The sequence below is a fragment of the Bacidia gigantensis genome, assembly GCF_019456465.1.
Source record: "Bacidia gigantensis strain McMullin 20006 chromosome Unknown contig_180, whole genome shotgun sequence".
Lineage (NCBI taxonomy): Eukaryota > Fungi > Ascomycota > Lecanoromycetes > Lecanorales > Ramalinaceae > Bacidia > Bacidia gigantensis.
This window is the reverse complement of record NW_025408596.1, coordinates 161,961-183,477: the sequence shown is the minus strand read 5'-3', so window position 1 is coordinate 183,477 and position 21,517 is coordinate 161,961. Positions and strand designations below refer to the sequence as shown.

The following is a 21,517-nucleotide window of genomic DNA, read 5'->3' as shown; positions in this document are numbered from 1 at the left end:
CTTTCAGCTACTTTTTTCTTGCCCTTCTCATAGGACTTGAGTCATTCATTCTTCAGTCGCACTTCAATGTCCTTTGAATGCAAAGTGCCTCGCAGTGTCTGCTGGCAGGCTCTTCGGCCCACTTTACACGACAAGGTGCAACTGGCTTTAGATACAACGCTCTCTGCAGTTGCAATTTTCTCGGGATAGGCACTTATCATGGCAGTAGGATATCGATTCGCAAGCGACAATTCAGTCTTGGTGTCGCGTACGTTCCCTCGAGAAGCCGCCAATGGCTCAGGCTGTGCTACAGCATGCACAACGGGGGCTGGCGGGGTCTCTCCACCTTCTCGTTCGATGAGGAAGCCTCAGTCGCCATGAACGAGGAGAAAGAGGGCGAAACAAAATACAAGAGAAATGAAGAGGATGTCATGAAAAGCGCAAGATACGAAGACATATTCGTTCCAGAGGAGCGTGAAGATAGTCAATTCAAAATCATGGACGAGCCTCAAAACATGCAAAATTGGGAACTTTGGATCGACCTGATGAAAGTCCAAGAGCAGACATACGGCATACAAGGTATTGCTTCAGTCTTCTTGAAGATTCAAGAGGAAGGGCTTGATATCCCAACGGAGGGGCGGGCAGCCGACGCACTATGGTCGAAAGTGCTTTCAGCAGGCCTTGATGGTGGGCTGGATCTCATGATGGTTGTAGAATACGCTAAGGGATTGGAAAAAAGGTCTGGTAAACACTGGGACAAGCTCTATGTCACGATCGTGACGGCCGGGCTACGAAGTAATGTGGCGCTTGCTTTGGATTGGCACCAGGTGCTAAAGGACATTTTCGAGCTGCAGCCCGCAGCTTATGGAGAGCTCCTACATTCATGTATAGAGTACGAGAGTCTCGAGGTTTTTTCACAGATCTACGGTGGCTGCAACTCGTCCCTGTATGGGACCATCATCCCAATTCTTTGCAAGCGAGGCTTGTTCGATACGGCGTTTGATTGGCATTTCAAACTACTCAGCGCGAGCGATCTTCCGGTACTCTTAGAGGATATTGAATCCTTACTTCTGCACTACGCACGCCGGGATGAGGAAATGTTTGGAAAGCTCACCACAAGCGTGCTCACCTCAAAAGCCATCAAGATTCAGCGCCCATTGCAGAAGTTCTTACAGAGCCAACGAAGGATCAGTAAGGAGGTTGCTGATCGGCAGTTGAGACTTGCAGCTCAATCCACCTACAAAGCTCCGCTGAGTGATACATTTTGCGCACGACTGTTCGCGACCCGGTTCTTTCGAGTCGATAGTGTTATCATAGGTCTACAAACGATGGGACTGGAAAGTTTGGGCCCATTGTCTGTACGCGAGATTGTCGTGCGCAATGATTGTGATATCACTGCAATTTTTCGTCATTTTGATCGTCTGCGTGACGCAGGCATCGCACTGGGTCTATCAGACTATATCATTTTGATCCGAAGGGCAATGATCGCAAACAAAAGATGGCTTCTACAATCCATTATGGATTTTGATGCTCATCCTGAAACGTATAAGGATTATGGACTTCAGGAAAAAATCTTTACCAAATATCTCGCCGTGAATGATGTGGTGGGAATGGAACGAACGCTTGCCATACTCACGTTACATAATGCAAATGATTCTTTCGAATCGAGAAGAATCAACATCATCTTGCGTGCATCCATGAGACTGCGACAGCGCGCGAAAATGACTTCACTTTTGGCCCAAATGAATGCTGCTAGTATCCCTTTGGAGCCTGCATCAAGTCGGACCATGCGCGTGACCTTGCTTAATAAAAGACGTACAGGCAAAGTTGATGTGATTGATGAAACATTACAAAATATTGATCTGCACGTTAATGTAATGAGAAAGACACTTGAAGGTGGCAGGTGTGTCCCCATCACCTCTTGGAAGGAAATCCTACGGCGCTTGGGAATGGCAGGGCGTCTCGCCGAATGCAAGTCTCTGGTTCTTTGGCTCGCCGAATTCTACATGAAGCATCCTGAACTAGGAATGGACAGAACGATGTCTTCCTGGGGTGCGCGGGAAGATGGCGAGTCGATTTCAGAGCCAACTTACGATCTGAGCCTGCCCAACGGCGATGTGTGGATGGGAACGAAATCCCTAAATCCCATATACCAACTCGAACAACTCTTCACAACCTCTGCTCAACATGCCTTCATCGCATGGGGTTTCCAGCAGGAAGCTAAACAACAATATAGCTGGTTGGTCATGCATGATAGTGCTGAGGAGCCCATCTATACATGGGGACTCGTCCTTCTGCGTCAATTACGGGATCGTGGTGTCAAAGTCAGCGATAAAGTAGTCTCACATTACTGCGAACAGCGACTGAGGACCCTGTTCAATGACAACTTCGTCTCTCACAGATATGTCAACCGATCATCTCAACGATTCCTGAAGCAAGAGCAAATGAAGACCGGAACGCCAAAGATTCGATCCTTTGCGATTTATTTTCAAGCTATGGAGAAAGCTTGGGGTCAGAAGCCATTTAGTCTGCCTCCTGCATTGCAGATTCGACTCGATAGATTGAGGCTCGACCAGCCGGACCGATAGAGTCAATTGTACGTGTTGGAGATAAAGCCTGGAGATTTAACCTTCCAACTATGGCATAAAATAAGATGACCTGGTTGAGTGAGACCTACTAGCTGAACAATCTTAGAAGTTCAAGCTGCGTGAGATACCATACTGTATTAGATAAAATTTTGTCGAAATAGTATTTTCATATTCCAAGGAGGTTTTTGTCGTTGTCAAACTTTTCAGCGATCACCACCCGCTTCTATTCTCTTGCTAGCACGCAAGACCACTCAAAGACTTGCTAGCAATCTGAGCTTTCTAGCTTACGCACCAACATTTGACCCGCCTCCTCGTCAATTCCCTTATCTAGATGCGTAGTAGACTCGTCCACCATGGCGATGCTATCCACAATTGCTGCCCAGCGCCCGCTTTGCCAAGCATTTCCGATGCAGGGGTATCTCATCCACCACGTAACCTCACGAGACCACAGAAATTGCCATTGACGACGATGTGTCAAGTCGCATACTGATATCAAGGCCGCTGATGCATTCAGTGAGCATCATTGTCGCCTTCCATGTTCCTTGACAGCCTACGTCAAGATCTCCGCACCCGGATAAGACCTTACGAACCCTTGCAAAATGGCGATGTCGAAGGGCCTGTTAAGCCGCGAGCTCATTGGCGGCAATTGGTTCCTCGTGGTAGAAGAGGATTGACCTTTGCATTGATTATCACCTTCGTAGTTGTATTTGCCTTGATCTTCGTTCGTCACACCCCTGGAGTCCCGCCTTAAGGCGCCCTGTATGATACCTCAGGCTGACATGAGATCTGCAGAAACGCCCCGCGAACATCAACATAAAGTCCTTCAAAAGACAGAAGCATTCCTTCGAGACCACCGCGGGCTACCTACACATAATAATCCCAGCTGGCGATCCTAATCCCAACTTCTGTCGAACAGCGCTGAGTGCGGCTCTGCTGAATCAACCGCATCCGTACGTGGCCAATTGGGGCGGCCAATTCAATGATAACAGATATGGCGAGGAAGGCAAGTGGGAATGGGGAAATCTGGCTGGAACACTGCAATATTTGAAAGATCTGCCTCCAGCACGAGCAGATGACCTCGTCCTAGTCATTGATCACGAAGACACATGGTTTCAACTACAGCCCGAATTGCTGATCAAGAGATACCGAGACGTGATCCGACTATCACAGAGACAGCTTCGGGGAAGACTTGGTAACGCAGCTGAGGAGGGTCTCAAGCAAAAGATCGTCTTCGCCGCCCAAAAGACATGTCCCAACAACAATGAAAACCACATCTCCTGCTACGCACCCCCGAACCTCCACCACCTTCTAGCTCCTACCGTTACTCCTCTCCCCTCGACAAGAATGGCGTACAAGATACCCGCCCCCGTTACCTCAACTCAGGCATGATAATGGGCCCCGTCTCCTCGGTTCTCGACGCCTACCAAGCCGCCTACACCCGCTGGGAGCACGCCCCAACCTCCTTCACAACCCGCCAATCTCTCTTTGCCACCTTATTCGGCGAGCAAGAATACTCCCGCGAAATCCTCCGCATCTCCCACCTCTCCCCGCTCTCCCGCCTGCGCAACTGGATGTTCGGTTCCACAACGTTTCTCCACGGCCGACCACCCCCCAAGCGATCCTCCAGCCCTCCAACAACACAACCCCCGAACACGGCATAGCGCTTGACTACACCTCCCTCCTCTCTCACGTGGCCCAAGACGCCGAAGACGACGCCTCCTACATCCGCTTCTCCTCCCTCCCCTCCCTAACTTCCTCAGCCCTAAACATCACCTTCTCCCTCCCCCGCAAAACCCTCGCACGGGACATAACCTACTCCCGCCCGCCCTTCTTCTCCCTCGCCCCCTTCTCCTCCGCCTACCCCTTCGAATACGAAGACCTCCCGCGCGAAATCCCCTGGGCGAACATGCACCTCTACACCAACCTACAAACCTCCAACACGCCGCCCCTAATCCTAAACTTCAACCACCGGCCCCTAGCCGAGGCCTTCCTGCGCCCCAGCGAAGAAGAGTTAAGTGCCCGCTGGCGCAGTCTCTGGTTCCACCCGCACACGCGCAAGAAACTCGTCAACAGGGCCTACGAGCCCACCTACGCCATCGCGTCGGAGTCCTTTCCCTCGCCGCCCTCCCCGCATTCCTATGCGGGAACGAATCCGAAGTATCCACCTGTCAAGGAGGAGAGTGCGGTGATGAAGAATTGGTGGGCGCCGATTTATGTCAGTCCGATCAATAAGCAACGAGAGGGGATTGGGTTCTTGATTGACACGGAGGAGGGGAAGGGGAAAGATGGGTGGATGAAGTGGGGGGATGTTTGTGCGGAGGGGGTGCAGGAGCGGGCTTTTGGCGATGGGAAGGGCCGGTGGAGGGATGTGCAGGTCTATCCGCCTTTTGGGGATTTGGAGGGCGGGCAGGGGGGAGTACTGATTGAGTGCTAGTAGAGTGGGCTGGATGGGGTGGGAGGAGGTGGAGAGAAGGGAAGGGGGAGAAGAACAGCAGGGAGACCTGTCTTCTATGGAACGCACCAGGGAGTATGAATTTCTACTTTGTTAATATCACGTACGGCGCCAAGACATCAGGAACGATAGATCGAATTGAGCGATAGACATAGCATTAATGCCTACACTTTCACCCATCTCGTTATCCTATCCTACCTCAATCTCAAATGACACGCGAAGCAAGAGAGGGGTATCTCGAATGCATACTTCAATCTCTCAAACGCCCTTTCACCCAATTTTAAATGACATTCATTCTCATCACGACCCATAAGCAGGTGGCGGCTCCCCCTCTCCCAACTCCTCGCTTCCTCCCAGCGACGGCGCCCGCCAAAACCCACTGTCCATTCTCTTCTGCTCGTGCACTTTTCTGAGTATCTCATCTGCTATACGCGACATCCACGCCTCCTGCTGGGATTGCGGTGCAGGGTCGGAGGACTCTGCCTTTTCGTCTTCCACGAACGGGGAGGGGTCGAGGAGTGTAAGGGGCTGTGGGTCTTTTTCCGCCTTGACTTTGGAGGAGAGGGAGGCGCGGGTTTTAGAGGAAATATTGATGTTCTTGCCGGCTTGAGGAGTTGTTGTGGTGGTATGGTAGGTTTGCGATTTAGCTAAGCTAGGTCGGCGGGCTGGGTGGTCCTGATTTTTGGAGGCAGAGGGAGGAGGGGGGAGATATTGTGATTGACGAGGCGTGTCGTCTGAGAATATCTGGTCCTTTTGCGGGGGTGGGCGCGGCGTGGTGTGCTCTTTCAGTCTTGGTGGTGTTTGTCCCACGTCCGCGTCACCGGGCTCTTTAATTTCTGGAGTTCGCGGTCGCGCTACAAACTCCAGTGGTGCGGAATCGGCGCTGTCTGTGCCTATGTAGGAATTCGTTGTACTATCGCCACTGACGCTCTCGAGCTCCATTTCTTCGCCTGTGGCAACTTTCTTGCGTAAGTTTACGACGCGGTGTTTCCTTCTCTTTCCGTGTGGCTTCGAGTGTCGCGAGCTTAGACCGGTGGCTACTGAACCTCCAAAGGTGGAGAGGGGGGCTTTCTCCGAGAATGGGGTGTTTGGTAGGGAGGTGGAGAGGTTGTACTTGGCGCTCATGCTTGTAGCGTACGAATGAGACCGTGAGAGGGCTGGAGTATGCTTGCCACTGTAGCGATGCATTTCTCCTCGTTCCAGAGGCCTATTCCACGCTCTGTAGACAGTATCTTTAATGCTTGGTGTAAAAAGAGATAGCGTTCGGTGTGAATCGGTCAGAGCCCCTAGACGAAGAAGATTTCGCTGGGAGAACAAGGTCTGCGCTTCAGACCCTGGATCAAGTGATAAGGAGGCGATTTGCGATGGGTCAAGCACGTTGCCCAACAGATCGACAGGATCTTGTGGTGGACTTGCCAGTGGATCCACTGGGTGCTTCTCCAAATCATGTTCGCGCCCGTCTTGAGCTATTGTTTGATCATCCCTCTCTTGATATTCTTTATTGAAAAGCCGCAACGAGAGCCGATGTATAATCAACGGCAACTCATCCATCAACAGCGTTCTCAGCTGCCCCTCAATCTCCTTCTGTAGATAGTCTCGGACAAAGGGGATCGCATCGAATGTCGAGGAGACTTTCAAAGACTCTAGCGGATCATTTCGAAAGACTAATGTCACACCTTTTTGGCTTGAGTACACAAGTATGATGAAAGCAGATAGTTTGATTTCTGAAAGGGTGATTTGAATCGGTATCGTGAGCCCCGAAGCTGCAGCAAGAGGTCGCGGAGAGGTGAACGAGGGTTTTGTAGATAGATAAGTATTCAATGGATTTGCCTGCTACTCATCAGCCCTCTTCTTGTGTTTTCAATATTTTCCGCCTATATACCTGAACTCTCGTTTTCAGGGTCATGAAAGCATTTCCACTGTAGCACATCTTGAAGACTCCCCTGAACCGATCCACATCAATATCGCCGATCTCTCTGACTTCCAAGTCCGGTGGTATCTCTCCCAAGTTGAGCTCATTCACAACGATATCATCGACAATGATCGGGGGCTTAGGTGATTTATTGAGCGCCGTGGTGAGGAGCTCTTGTGCTCGTGTGTAAAAGGACGTATCGGCCGCCAAAGGCGACCACTTGAAATTGAACGCCATACCGCCTCTTCAATGTTCGAACTGCTTTGTTTTTGGGATGTTACCGGAAAGGCGCCATGTTTGCGCTGAAAGTATGACTTGGTCCTGCGGACTGAAGTCTGGTGACAGGCTTATCGTGACTGAGGAATTTTCAACGCCTTGATTTCAAAGGCTTGAGGTTGGGCTGAGGCCGAGAAATTCTTGCAGCAGTACCACAGCTATCTCATTGGAAAAATGCCTAGATCATGCAAGGTATCGAGAGTGTTAAGGATATTGAGAATAACCTATGGCAGACCAAAACAAAAACATGCGGGCCTCGGGGATTTTAGGGGAGGTTAGCGTTAGGGTTCGACAGAGCCCTCTACGTAGTCTTCGACCATTCTAAGTGACATCGATGACCGAAGATACCATTGGAATCATGCTGTAACTACAAACTTTGGTTTCTCCCCTGAGGTGCAATCTCAAGAGACGCCCAGTGTAGGCTCAATTTGGGGTCCAAGAGCTAATGTACAGCTCCAATTAGTTCTAACGTAAACATAGCAGCACTTGCTGCTGGCCACTCATGCCAGAGGGCAATGCAAATATATGTACACTAAGCATACACGAGGCTCTCTTCTTGAGCTTCGTTCCAAAACTCCGCCGATGCATACTCGTCCTCATCTCATTAACGACACGTTCTGGCAATCACGCATGGAATGCCAATGGTTATGCAAAGTTGTGAAATGAACACCCCACCAGCGCCAGGCTTTTCATGAATAAAAGTTTAAGGAAATTTGGCATCTCAAGTCTGCTGGGCCTGAGGTCGTGCAGCCTGGGCTTGTTACTGCGTAGGCTGGCCGTCCGTCTTCTGGCCTTCGCCGTTCGCGAATACTGCTCCTTGAGGCATGACGTTCGCTGTCTGCCCCGCCTGAACGTCTTCGACTCGATACTTGGTCCCACCAGGCGCTGCGACAATCTCGGGATCATCCGGCCACTGGGTTATCGGTGCCTCACCCCTCAGTAGCCGATCGACATTCAAACGCGTGCTGTACTTCAGATTAAAGGTGTATGCCATTTCTCGAACGTCGTCCTTTGGGTTTTGATCAATATTGCTGTCTCGTGCATACGCTCCTGCCATCTTGTGACTGTCAACAAGTTGCGGGAACACGCCAATGCAATTAAATGGCTGGGCCTGATCTTTGCACATTTCCCCCATGCCAAGGTCGATCGGGGCCCATTTGGTTCTTACAGCCTGCTGGCGTAGCACTTTTTGAGCCCCGCTGTAGGAGAGGGCATATGAGTAGAGACAAATACCGAAGTCGGCGCGAAAGACGGCGCGAGTTGTGTCAGCGTAAGGGGAGAGATCTGGAATGGTGGCGAAGTTGAAACGATGGGCAGGAGGTGGGGTGGTAGCATCGTTTTCAATCAAGAATCGTTGTTGTGTGAGCTGTGTGGGTTCTGGAGGATGAGGATTGTTCGGGTCTGTGGAGGAGTGAGGGTCAACGGCAGGGCACTCCGTAATTGCACAGTGCCCAAGCCAGAGCATATCCCAGTTGTCACCATATGGATTCTTTGGCTTTTCCCCCGTGGCATGTTTCGAGAAGTGACGAGCGCCATTGCCAAAGTCGACTAGGCGATCTTTGAGGGTCACATCCCAGTCAGAATCGTCTTCTATAATGAGGGCTGAGGAGAGGCGTTCTTGCACAATCCTGGGTGGGGCATCAGCGAATGATCTTATAGTCGTTCAGAGGGGTCACATACGTCCTGGCAATGTTCAGGTGGGCTCGCCATGTCCCCACAACCGCGTCTCTTGCATGTGGATCCTTCATTCCGTAAGTGTTGACCTGCTTTCTCTTGAAGATTGGATACGTACTTTATGTAGGCCATCGGTGGACGGAATGGCAGCGTCTGGAACGGTTGAACCATTGACACCATGTGCCACGTCGGCTTTGAACCCAGTAAGAGATGAGGAGAGGGCGAAGGCATCCAGGCGGTCACCACGCTCTGGCAGGCTGATCACAAAGACCTTTTGGAACTATAAATGTTCGTTAGCTGAGGCAACAACTGTAACACTGGCGGGGTTGATGGTACCCCTAATGTTTCGTTTCTGATCTGCTTGTCATAGGCATAATTCTGGTGTGTCCGTGTGCCGGGCGCAGCACTAGCACTGATCACTGAGGGTACGCTTTTGGACCCAGCATGAGTGGAATGCCAGAAGTGCCAAACAAAGGCAACAAAAGCGAAAGCACTGAGGAAGGATGAGATGCCCATTCGAACGGATCGCATATTCATGGGTTTGTCCGCATGTCATGGAGGAATAAGAAGGAAATGTTGCGTCTCATTTGCTGCTCGAATGAGTAGTAGATGTATGGATGAGGGGATAGATGTTGGTCAATCGATGGCACGCTACGAGGGCGTTAAATGAATGTATGAAGAGGAGAATGCGGCCGGCCGTTGTTGGCTTTATCTTATTGTCTGTCCTCCTCTTGTCATGATCAGGCTGGTAGGGAAGGGGCGAATGACTGTTAAATATCTCGGCTAGGACAGCCGCATAAATACCAGGATACCTGCACGGGTGCAGGCAGGAATACTTGCAGACTTGCAGGCCGGCAAGGCACAGGGTAGGGTATGGCGGTATGCAGGGCTCGAGGGTGGCACACCAAGCACGTCCATCAGCGTGGGATGTAATTTACGGTACAGGGGGTTGGATCAAAAATGCGCCTGTTACAGGATCCTCGAAGGTTTACGCGGCTCATGCCAAGGACCGCGTCATCACTGGCCTCTTGGCGTCTTTGGGCGGAGGCTACGTTTCATTACGGGTAACTTTCCGGCCTCCCTCTTCCGCTCCGACGGGCGATGATAGGCTCTGATATGTTCAGCAGTCTGACAATAGCAGCGCAAAACTGACAGAAAGACCACCAGTCATGAACGCTGTACGCATCATTTTTGTTGCATATGCCAAGCCTAGAATTCATGCTTTTGGATTGTGATGCTCAAGTGTAGAATGCACGTAAAGCTGATCTACCTGATGTTGATGAAATATGTAGTCGATCGAAGGCTATGTGCATGGACCGATCTTGGCCGGCCTCCCTGAACAATAATGGACTATATCTTAGTCCGTGCCCTGTGTACAACCTTTGTACCACTGCTCGTCCTAAAGCAGTGCTAGATAACTCCTCTTTCAGTGAGATCGTGTCACCTCGTGCCGGACTTGCTGCGAGTATGACCCAAGTAGCGACTCGTGCTAGTCGGTCAGTTGCAGGAGGTGTATAAACCTTCATCCCTCGCAGGACTTTCTCGTGTGAGACTGGATCTCTTATGCAATGGCGAATGTCGGACAGTGTTTTGACTTCAACCACCGATGTTACTGTACTGGTCATGCTGATCTGCTGTGAAAACATAATCCTCGTAAGGCTGGCAAAGCTGGTTCCAGCCATTCCAGACACCTTTATCGCTCCATGCGCCATCGCGTCTGCGTTCCATGTTGTCGAAATTATGCGATACCACGGGCTCTTCTGCGTTGAACCAAATGGTCCCGTTGATTGGCTTTTTGGAAATCGGCAGACCCGTGGATAGGACTGATGCTCGGAATAGCTCCCTTGCAAATGGAGCAAACCACATTCGATCCCACCATTTGACTCTATATCCCTTCTCCATCATGAAATGGACTAGTGTAGGTGTGCGTTTAGTGACCAAATTCGTAAGTAACGGTAGCTCATGCCACTGTTTGACTCGGATGTTTTGTGCGTAATTAAATAAAGCCTTCGTATATTCAGCCGTCTTGCCTTTCTTGGGGAGTTTTATAACTGCTAGTGGGGGTCGCGATGCTATGATATCGTCATCCAAATTGAAGTCTTCAATGTATGGAATAGACGCGTCCTTTGGCCGTCCATTCTGTATGGACCCGTCGTACTTCAGCCACGAAAGATATGGATCATAGTATCCAACAGACTGGAAAAGCGAGGATTCATAGTCCAAGCCGACATTGAATTCGACTTTTCCAAGGTCTTGGATGACATCCGTCACATTTGGTGGCGTGATCTTATCCTTGTCGGGTAGAGTGTTGTTAGGCATAAGCTCCATTCGCGCATACTCCTGCCAACCCCATATTCTTGCGAAATAGAATTGGTCCGACTTGACAGTATTATGTTCGCGCACTCGCTTACCTACAGCCTCGAAAAAGGCTCGTACGTCTTTGACGGGTCCTATGACGGTACCGGAGTTGAGCCACCGTGCCCGTGCGTGGTAGTTGTCTTTCTCAGCGTTGGGCTGCTCTTCGTCATCTACAGGGCCCAGTGCATATTTTGGCAGTGTCGATTGTGGTACCGCCAAACAGGCAAGTCGTCCAGGGTGTTCATCCTCTTCCGTTGGCCAGCAAGCTTTGTCATTTCCGAAGAAGACTGTCTGCTTCAGGCCATGCTCTCTAGCTGTCTCTTTACCGTAAGTCACTTCGTTACGCTCATTGCCCATTTTCACCATATCAAAGTATCGCCGAAGGAGCACTTCCGGGGGCAATTGAAACCAAACATCGAATGCGTCAACCACCAAGACCAGTTCGTTCTCTCTTTCTGGGGGAAATTGCCTTAGGTAGTCTAATGTCGTTTGAACTTTCGCAATGTGCTGGTCAAAGACATCCTCTGTCTCGGTTGCGTCCCAGTTGACAAGTACGGGGACAGGGTAGTCGTTGATGATGGAGGAGAGGAGGAGTCGGCACAGGTTCTTGTTACCGCTCGAGGCTGGAAGAAGGAGGTGGAACTTGGACTGGGGAAGGTTCCTATGGAATGAGTTGACGGTGTCCTGGAAAGACTGTTAGATTGAGGAAGTTCCAGATCGTTAAGTGTACTAACATGAGCATTTGGACTGAGGAGGAGCCATGTCAGTAGTCCTACGAGCGCAAGAAATGCCAATGATGATTTGTTTGTGACTAATCTCCAGAGCTTGTACATGTCAAAGCGATAGCTTGCTCGCCGAGGAGTGGTAGGAACATTGCTTGGTTCCTCTCCGGTATAAGCATTGGCTAAGGAGCTGTTGACGGTATTCCGACGTAGTCGCACCATATCATCCTCCCAGGGCTCTCTCTGAAAGTATCGAACAGATTTAGAGGCGCCGAGCCGCACACACCGGAAATACGGCACAGGAATAATCCGCGCGGCCAAGGATCAGACACAGGAGCTGACGTGGACAGTCAAAAGACAACGAAAAAGTCGCATCTCTGAAACTAGGAGCGTATGCAAAGCGCCGGATGAGTACGCAATGGGCAGAATCTCTAGAAGGCAGGTGAAGAAAAGTCGACATGCAGGGGACCGCACGATTCGTCACCAGACTCCAGAGAGAAAGTCGGCCGATTGTAGTAAAGATACCGTATCGTAATTTATGGGCATGCGAGCTCCTCCCAAATCAGCTCTAAGCCCCTGTAATCCGGTGTATTTTAGCGTCTGGTCTTGTGTTTTCCCGCCAACAATTTCTTGAATGCTTTGAACTTGGTCGACACTCCTTTAGACAGCCAAGCATCGCTACGTACTGCCATCGCTGCAGGGTGCCGGTCATCTCTCACACTGCCTGTCCTTACATCTATCCTTCACTTCACTCATTCACATTCAATTGTACGACACTACCTTGACCAGAACATGCTCATCTAGCCATCCCCTCACACATGGGTTCCTCACCACCCACGAAGAACGGCGACTCTGGATCGTCCAGCGACGACGATGGTTACAGCAGCGACTCTACAATTACCAACCACCTACTAGAGAAAGAGAAGGGATACGGGATGTCTCCAACGGAGGATTTGGAGGCACAGCAACACATTACACTGAAAGAAGCGGAGTCTGGGAAGCAAGGCGCTGAGTACAGCGTGCCTGCTAGAACCAAATATACCTATCTGGGGCTCTATTTCGGGCTCAACTTGAGTCTCACACTCTTCAATAAGGCCGTCCTGGGCAAGGTACGTGCAAGACCATGGAGATGATCGATCGTGCGATTCGCTAACCAGACCCACCAGTTTGCCTTTCCGTGGCTGCTCACCACAATCCACACCGGTACCGCGGCGCTGGGCTGCTCGTTCCTCCTGTCAAGAGGTCATTTCCAATTGACGACACTCACCACTCGTGAAAATGTTACATTGCTGGCCTTCTCCGTGCTATATACCATCAACATCGCAATTTCCAATGTTTCTCTGTAAGCTTCCGAAACCATCTCCGACAGATCCAGCTAATATATGCTTCAGTGAGATGGTGTCGGTATCGTTTCATCAAATCATGCGCTCTACATCACCACTATTTACGATTCTCATCTACCGCTTATGGTACGCGCGCTTATATGCCATGGCTACCTACGTCTCTCTCCTTCCGATCATCCTCGGTGCCGCTCTCACCACCTACGGAGACTACTATTTCACACCTCTCGGTTTCTTTCTCACGCTACTTGGCGTTATCCTTGCCGCGTTGAAGACGGTGGCTACGAATCGCCTGATGACTGGCAACCTCAAACTACCAGCTTTAGAATTACTCTTCCGAATGTCACCTTTGGCTGCGATCCAATCGCTCGTCTTTGCGCTATTTGCTGGCGAGCTAGCTGGGTTCTTTAACTGGGTGGCACAAGGCAGTCTCTCGGTCTCTTACGGATCAGCCTTGGCTGGCAATGGGTTACTTGCCTTTTTCCTGAATATTGCGTCTCTGCATACCAACAAGCTGGCTGGTGCTCTGACCATGTCAATATGCGCGAATTTGAAGCAATGTTTGACGGTACTGCTTGGGATCGTCCTCTTCGATACCAAGATCGGGGTTGTCAGTGCATGGGGGATGGTTGTCACGCTAGCTGGTGCAGCAGTGTACAGCAAAGTGGAGCTGCAGCTCAAGACGAAGAATTCTGCAGTCTCGCAGCCAAACGCAAAGCCTCTGGACCCCCTGGGATCAGAAAACAGTAGGGAGGGGTCACATGCACGGTGAGGTTGATTCGATGCAAGATAGACGGCCAAGCCGAATTGTACCTAGAATGGGCTCTGAGTGGCTACATGACTGTATCATACCGAAGGGATCTACTTTGGCTGCATAGCGAGGAGCTTGAACGAAAGGAATCTAATGTCAATAATAAACTAATAACATATTCACCCACACCCTGTAAAGGTACTCACGACTAACAGCTTGATGCTCTCTCTGCGCTTTGATGGGCGTTCAAGAAGCAGCTAAGCCTGTATGATCTCCCCCACTCACATCAGTGACCCATCTGTCAGCGGCCCAATGGTTTGATAAGGGCCATATCTTGCGATAGCATCACTCACCAAAATTATTACGGCGAGGCGAATAATGCGCACTGTTTTAGCGTGCTGGGCAAGGGCCGGGGTCGAATGCGTGGTCGAATAGGGGTTAACTCTACCGAAGCCAAGAGCCGTGGTCTCGGAGACAGCACGCGACACAGGCAAGATGACACGACGATAGCCAGATCTGACAGGATACATCATACATGTGCAGGAAGCGGAGCAATTCGTTGACGAAGCAGATGAGAAGCACATCGCAGCATCGGACTTGTTTGGTACTGCTTTCAATGGCAAGAGCTGCAATCGGCATGCACAAGCAAGAGAATAGTGAAGGCCTTTATCAGCAACTCCAGGCCGGCCTTATCGGAGCTTCTGGCCCCAGGGGAAATTATGCAGCCACGTAGGCCACTTAGTAGTTAGTAGTGCTTGCTCTTATGCAAGTTCGCAGGGAGACATCAGTCTAACGCAGGAGACGGCGGTCCGGCCAGCCACCATTGCTGCAGCTTCTAGTCCGCACGGGACTCTAGGGCAGGCGCTCAATTTGGTAGTGGGCTTGGCTTGTAGATGGGAAGTCAATATGATTAAATTATATTGCATTGCCAAATGCAGCCACGATCGAGCCCCATTGCGCGGAACAATACCAACCTGAGCTTGTGCTTACTGGGCTCGCAAAGTCAGTCTCAGAATAATAGCAGCCAAGACCCCCTAAGTCTGTAAATTACACCGTATTGTAAATTTGACGCAATTGCACATCCGAACTCGCAGCTCCCTTTTGGGTTATACATTCAGTCTTGACCTCAATTGAGCCTCGCATCTAGACCCAGAGCTCAATTTGGCCTGAAAAGTTTCACTCACTTGTCCTCAGACCCTTTTCCATTCACATGCCACCCCAGGATCTATTTGATACTCTCGATATTTGAAAATTTCATCAATGCCCCTAATCAGCTACTAGGCACACAGCCTTCTGCAGCGTCTGCACCACAAGCCATAGTCACACCTCACTACACTCATCCATCATGTCTACGCGCCCAACCATGCTGGCAACGGAGAACAGAACATTGAGTCACAAGCAGATCCGACATATCTGCTGTATCGGGGCCGGGTACGTGGTACGCATCTATTGAAAGCGCTGCCTGGGGACAGAACAAACTCTGACATCTCACAGGGTGGCCCCACCTGCGCTGTCATCGCCCACAAAGCACCTCATATCCAAGTCGACGTGGTTGATCTAAACGCAAAGCGTATTGCAGCATGGAACTCGAACCATCTCCCCATCTACGAACCAGGCCTGCAAGAGATGACACAACTGCCAAGGGACGGTACGCCTGATCGACCCTCGAACCTTTTCTTCACGACCGACGTCAAGAGCTCAATTGCCAAAGCAGACCTCATCTTCCTCTGTGTGGCTACACCTACAAAATACACGGGCACAGGAGCTGGACTTGCTGCGGACCTCGTCTATGTAGAGTCCGCTACCCGCATGATTGCTGAGGCGGCGGAGGATGACAAGATCGTGGTGGAGAAGAGCACAGTGCCATGCAAAACCGCTGCTAGCATCCGCGAGATTCTCTCGGCGGTGGGCAAACCTGGAGTGAACTTCGACATACTATCCAACCCTGAGTTCTTGGCCGAAGGGACAGCAGTCAGAAATCTTCTCGAGCCAGATAGGTTACTTATCGGCTCTTTGACCAATGAACGAGGTCTTCGCGCCGCTGCATCACTGGTGGATGTCTATGCAAATTGGGTTCCAAGGGAGAGAATCGTAACCATGCACCTCTGGTCAAGCGAGATGGCTAAGCTTGCGGCCAACGCCTTGCTGGCTCAACGTATCAGTAGCATCAATGCTCTAAGTGCAATCTGCGAATCTACCGGTGCTGATATTGACGAGGTAGCTTACGCTGTAGGCCTCGACAAACGGATAGGTCCCAAGATGTTGAAATCATCTGTTGGCTTCGGGGGCTCCTGTTTCAGGAAAGATGTCCTCAACCTCGTATATATCGCTCACACGCTTCATCTTCCCGAAGTGGCCAGCTACTGGGAAGAGGTCGTCAAAATGAACGAATACCAAAAGGAGCGTTTCTGCAAGCGCATCGTCAGCTGCTTATACACCACTCTAACAGATAAACGCGTTGCCATCCTTGGCTTCGCCTACAAAAAAGACACCGGTGATACTCGTGAATCAGCCTCCATCTCCCTGGTCAACTCACTCGTCGCTGAACAAGCCGACGTCCGCATCTACGATCCAAAAGTCGAAGAAGAATCCATCTGGACAGAACTAAAATGGACGGCCAAAAACTTCGACGAAACCAAAAAACGCGTGACGATCTGCAAATCCGCCTACGAAGCCTGCGAGGACTCTCACGCCGCCATTATTGCCACCGAATGGGACGAATTCAACAACAAAGACACCGAAGTCCACATCCGCGAAGTCAACGGCCTCGCTGTCATCGGTCGCTCCCCATCCAGCTACTCTACTGGCAGCGGCATCGCCTTCTCCAACGGCAGTCTCGAGCATAGCCCAGCGCCTAAGATTTACACGAATGGTCGCACCCCCACCCCCTCGACGCCGGACGCGAAATTGAAAAATTTGAGCTTGTACGATAATAGCGCCATCAATGGTTCTAATGACGAGAATAGCAAACCGAATGGTTCGTCGCCGTTGAGGAAAGCGCCGTCCAAGCGCCTGGACTGGGCCCACGTCGCCAGCCTGATGCGCAAGCCCATGTTTGTGTTTGATGGCAGGAATGTCGTTGATGCTGTCAAGCTTGAGCGTCTGGGGTTCAGAGTCGAGAGTATTGGGAAGCCGAGCGTGAAATCTTAGCTGCGGACCTGCTCGTTGAGGTCGGGGGTGGGTGTGATGGATGATGATTGTATTATATCTACATAATTAGAGGGGCTGTGAGATAGAGAGCAAGGGGTATGGCGTTCATGCTTAATTAGACGGGCAGGAATATTGGGATATTGAAGGAGTAGAAAAGAGTATTTGTGGAATGGTCGGGGAAGAGGAGGATCGAAAGGGAACACAGCATCGCTACCGCTTGCTTGGCACATTGCCTGGCTGGCTGGTCACGTAGTCATTGAGGAGAGGAGGTGGGTATAGCTTCATATTGATAAGTGATAGACGTTCATAGCTCAAGCTACATATTTAATCCCCTCCCCCTCCCCTTTCACTCCCCTTTCTTGACCCGTCGTTCTTATTTCACCCCGCCAATCCCCACTCTCAGCCCTCAACAAAAAGCAAGGCATACGCACCATGTACACCACAACCTCAACACCCGCTCATTTCGCTATTGAACGGTGGAACACCGTCCCCGTCACTCACTTGGTTGCGGGGAGGCTTGCGTTGCTTCCGCCCCCTATTCCCCCCTCCCCCCACATTATCGCGAGCCGCAGGTCTAGAGTGCGGGAATGGGAGAGGGCAGGGGAGGGGGGCACGTGACTTCGGGGCAAGTTCATGGAGCGGAGGGTTTCTCAGCGCAGGTCCTCCAGAAAATGGGATTGGCAGACGAGTCGAAGTGGTATCCTGTATCGGTTCCGGGGACTACTGTTGTATAAGTTGGAAGGCATGAAGGGGCGGGTATCGAGGTGAGAGAGGGGATCTATCAAAAAGTTTGCGTTAGGAGAAGGTATCCCAACAATGCGATTGTGTTTTCGTGGTTTTCGAATAGTTGGGATAGAGATGGCGTTGCTTTAGGATTGTTGCTGAGTTTTGGGACTGGCTGGTCCCGGGAAGTGGAAAAGCGGGGGTGATGAGGTGCCGTCATGGTTTTCTGGCGCTTTGGTGGGTTAGAAGGCGTAGAGAAGGCGTTGATTAATTAGAGGGGGAAGGTGTTGAGGCTGCCTAGTTGGCGGGGTATAAAAAAGCGGGTCGAGTTTGCTAACAGTAGCCTCTATGAGGACTAAGCGTTTCTGGGTTCTGGCATCCCAAGTAAAGGGGTCATATGCTTGCAGCCCGCTAGTAATAGTGTCTTGTGTTCGCGTGCCTGACGTGGATTTTTAGAGGCTTGAGATGCCATTTCCTTCCTAATATTGCCTATTTTCAAGTCTATATGGATTAAAGCCACAGTTCTTGAAAAGGTGTAGTGGTAGTAAAAATTGCTAGTGTCAGCCTCTAATAGGCATTGCCCTTTATAGTCATAAGTATCCAGAGTTGGGGGAACATATAGCGCTATCCGCTAATGTCGAGATTTCGAATGCGCCTACCTATTATAGAGTACTTGCGAGCTTAGGATGCCATCTCTGCTCTTGTATAGAGATACATTCGCCGATGCAAGGCTTATATAAAGTGCCGCGAGGGTATTGGGCGTAGAGTGCGTATAGGTGTGTGAGCTTGCAGGGTGTTGTACATCCTATGGCGACTTGAATCAACGAGTGATTGTTTATTCACGGTTTGGGTGTTGTCGTACTAAGTACTTTGAGCCCGAATGGCGCCTGTGTCGTAACACTTTAGAGGACATCGCTTTATGAGTGCGGCTGGAAGGTGGCCAATCGCCTCACGAGCTTTCGATTTTTGTACCTACTGCTTGATGATAGGCGTGACGGAGCAGGCAGTCTCGTCAGAGGTATGCTTGCGGTCATATTTGATATCGATTGAGCCTCGAGAACGACTTTGTTACCCATGAGGCAAGAAATTGGTCCACTCGACTGTATCATACAGTCCAGGCACGGGTTTCCGCAAGCTGACGAATGACTCTACCAGGAAGTACGCTCGACCCGCTACGGCGACTGCAAGGTAGATCGTATACGGAATTAGACTGGTAATTACTGCGACCCCATCATCACTCCAGGATTTTTTATAATATTTCAAAGCAAATTTTTCTAAAGGACCCTGAATCAAAATAAGGATGATCAATAAGGGTATCATGAACGATGTGACGACTGGTATTGCCAGCAAGACCAGCGCTGAGCCTCTCCAAAGCCAACGCTCGACTGTGGTTGGAAACTCGGCGTTCCATGCAGTGAGATGAAATGCGGAGTAGAAGATGAATACCAGAATGGTATGCCACGAGACTTGATGTGTGGGCGTCAAGTGCAATTGTGTACTTTCCGGGTTTGGACCGTATTCTTTGTCGAGATTGAAGCCTTTATATCTACTGAAGTCGCTAAGCTCTTGTAAAACATAGTTGTTTCGGAAGTAGACGCCTTTAATAGAGTCTCCATAAAAGTTCGAGGAACCTTCCCACATTAAATGCTGCTTCTTCGCCTTATATCGATCCAAGGCATTCGAAACAAGGGCGTAATGCATCTCAACCCTTTCAAGTCTCGAAGGTGACAGCTCACGACCGAACGTTTTCGCTGCAGAATGCGATAGACAGCGGTTTGGCTGTTTTCTTCGAGTCCTCAAGTCGCCTTCACTCATGCTGCGGTGAGGCGGTTGTCGACTTCCTTCGCCCTCCGTGCCCCAAATTTGAGCCAAAGTAACTCGCTCCCGTCCTGAGAGAGCAGTATTCCTAGATGTCTCCCCTAGTGCGACGGCTTCCTGAGCCTTACGAGTTGAACCTCTCCTTCTGTAGTAGCTTTTGGCTGCCTTGTCCTGACTTAAACGTACAAGCTTGCGAGAAATATGATGCCTGAGTGCACAACGATTTTCTCCTTGTGGAGAAAATCGCGTTTCTGTGGAAAGACACATAAGTGCGATTGTCTCCACGACCTTTGTTTCCTTGCAAATCCTTGGTGATAGAGCGTTATAAGGTTTCGAGAACCAAAGTAGATACATACAAAATGCCACGAGTACGTGTGCCAGAGTGTGGATCTCCAATAAGCTGATGGGCAGGTCTTGTGCAAGTCTCGTAATGCACTGAATGATGAACCAGCCGGCCTGTACACAAACCAGAATTTTCGTCATTGGATCCGCTTTTGTCTTGTCATCCAGGACGCTGACTGGAATGGTCGGTAGGATACCCAAGCTTGCGAGCTCGACGGCTCCAGCAGGCGTGATGGTCAGATATGGTTCTACCCAGAAGGATCTGCTATCTACTACGTATCCACCGGCGACAATGAAAAATGCCTGGCGTAGGGTCCAATGATTGGTTGTATCATTGTGGTGTCTCCGCCTTGAGGCCCAAAATTTCCACTTGGAGGTGGGTGGTTTTGTGTGGTCTGAAGAGGCGAGATTGGGCTTGGGCGAAGGTTCTGAATTATCCTTACGCCTGCCCAATTCTAAATCATGGGATCCTAGTTTCGCAGGCCCACCAGAGTCATGAATATAAGAAGTCGATGGTCGTTGTTGATCAGCCTCACCCGGCTGGGCCTCTGGCGGGACTTCGTCATCATTTGCGGCGCCACATGCTTCGCAATGATATTTCTTAAGACTGTTAGCTTTGATTGCCTCATGGTCTATCTGCAAGTCTTCATACAGCTTGTTTGATCGTATTGAGCCTCGTCTGCAGGCTTTTGGCAGCTTTCCACTGCGCAAGGGCACAGATGAAGACATACTCTGGCGCGACAGCTGCGATCAGTGTTGCTCTGATACGTCGTATCCATGACTGTTTCTCCGTCTGGTTTGGCCGAATGTTGAGATGAATTGCGGTGTAGACACAAAGGATCAGCGTCACTAGACATGACTGAACCAGCCCCCAGGTACCTCTGCCATCGGGATCTTTGACCCAGGCAGGAGCGACAGTCGTGAGGTTTGATAATGACATGATTCACAATGTTCAGGGAATCAAATGACACGTCCATTAATCTAAAAAGCGAGGTTCGGCAACTGGTGGATAACCACGAGTAGAGCGCTTTGCCTTGCGAGGCCTCACGAGGAGGCTTGTGACTAGATTGACACAGGCCATGCCCGGATGATCGCAAAGGAACAGCGCAGATGCAGCAAGATGGCAGTAATAGAGTAGGTAAAGGTGAGCGGACACGGCTGAAAAGAGGCACAGTCGGAATCCTCAGCCTCAAACTGCGCCACCCTTCCCAAAAGGGCTGCTTATTAATCCCTACAGGTCATACGAAAATGCGAGCTGGGTCACGAAGACTTTGGAGATTAACCTGGATCATTCAATCGTATACCATTACAAGTATGTGGAGCAGTTTGTTCGGTCGTTTAGTCATTTGCTACAAAAGAGTTGTCCACTAATGAGGCCATACGAAGATCTCTCTAGGGTGGCAGAAGAAGCTAGCCGTTCATCTAGCGTCTT

At 50.5% G+C, this 21,517-nt stretch overlaps 8 protein-coding genes across 8 annotated transcripts; 4 read left to right on the top strand and 4 right to left on the bottom strand.

Moving 5' to 3' along the window:
* Window positions 1–293: 293 nt before the first annotated feature.
* On the top strand, window positions 294–2,567 carry KY384_002976 (uncharacterized protein; the record flags this gene model as incomplete). The annotated part of the gene is made up of 1 exon (XM_044811497.1): window positions 294–2,567. The coding sequence occupies one exon, from the start codon at window positions 294–296 to the stop codon at window positions 2,565–2,567; it is 2,274 nt and encodes a 757-aa protein (XP_044670630.1).
* A 599-nt stretch (window positions 2,568–3,166) lies between these two features.
* Window positions 3,167–3,956, top strand: KY384_002975 (uncharacterized protein; the record flags this gene model as incomplete). Its single annotated transcript, XM_044811496.1, has 2 exons — window positions 3,167–3,226; window positions 3,360–3,956. 2 exons carry the CDS (start codon window positions 3,167–3,169, stop codon window positions 3,954–3,956), a joined length of 657 nt encoding a protein of 218 aa, XP_044670629.1.
* A 1,363-nt stretch (window positions 3,957–5,319) lies between these two features.
* On the bottom strand, window positions 5,320–7,168 carry KY384_002974 (uncharacterized protein; the record flags this gene model as incomplete). Its single annotated transcript, XM_044811495.1, has 2 exons — window positions 5,320–6,849; window positions 6,902–7,168. 2 exons carry the CDS (start codon window positions 7,166–7,168, stop codon window positions 5,320–5,322), a joined length of 1,797 nt encoding a protein of 598 aa, XP_044670628.1.
* Window positions 7,169–7,967: 799 nt separating this feature from the next.
* On the bottom strand, window positions 7,968–9,412 carry KY384_002973 (uncharacterized protein; the record flags this gene model as incomplete). Its single annotated transcript, XM_044811494.1, has 4 exons — window positions 7,968–8,835; window positions 8,888–8,970; window positions 9,000–9,161; window positions 9,218–9,412. 4 exons carry the CDS (start codon window positions 9,410–9,412, stop codon window positions 7,968–7,970), a joined length of 1,308 nt encoding a protein of 435 aa, XP_044670627.1.
* A 1,065-nt stretch (window positions 9,413–10,477) lies between these two features.
* KY384_002972 (uncharacterized protein) lies at window positions 10,478–11,981 on the bottom strand (the record flags this gene model as incomplete). Its single annotated transcript, XM_044811493.1, has 2 exons — window positions 10,478–11,887; window positions 11,934–11,981. The coding sequence occupies 2 exons, from the start codon at window positions 11,979–11,981 to the stop codon at window positions 10,478–10,480; spliced, it is 1,458 nt and encodes a 485-aa protein (XP_044670626.1).
* Window positions 11,982–12,779: 798 nt separating this feature from the next.
* KY384_002971 (uncharacterized protein) lies at window positions 12,780–14,073 on the top strand (the record flags this gene model as incomplete). The annotated part of the gene is made up of 3 exons (XM_044811492.1): window positions 12,780–13,070; window positions 13,128–13,303; window positions 13,353–14,073. 3 exons carry the CDS (start codon window positions 12,780–12,782, stop codon window positions 14,071–14,073), a joined length of 1,188 nt encoding a protein of 395 aa, XP_044670625.1.
* A 1,324-nt stretch (window positions 14,074–15,397) lies between these two features.
* On the top strand, window positions 15,398–17,202 carry KY384_002970 (uncharacterized protein; the record flags this gene model as incomplete). The annotated part of the gene is made up of 2 exons (XM_044811491.1): window positions 15,398–15,490; window positions 15,547–17,202. 2 exons carry the CDS (start codon window positions 15,398–15,400, stop codon window positions 17,200–17,202), a joined length of 1,749 nt encoding a protein of 582 aa, XP_044670624.1.
* A 1,791-nt stretch (window positions 17,203–18,993) lies between these two features.
* On the bottom strand, window positions 18,994–21,025 carry KY384_002969 (uncharacterized protein; the record flags this gene model as incomplete). Its single annotated transcript, XM_044811490.1, is given in 2 exon segments — window positions 18,994–20,721; window positions 20,738–21,025. The coding sequence occupies 2 exon segments, from the start codon at window positions 21,023–21,025 to the stop codon at window positions 18,994–18,996; spliced, it is 2,016 nt and encodes a 671-aa protein (XP_044670623.1).
* Between the last annotated feature and the right edge of the window lie 492 nt (window positions 21,026–21,517).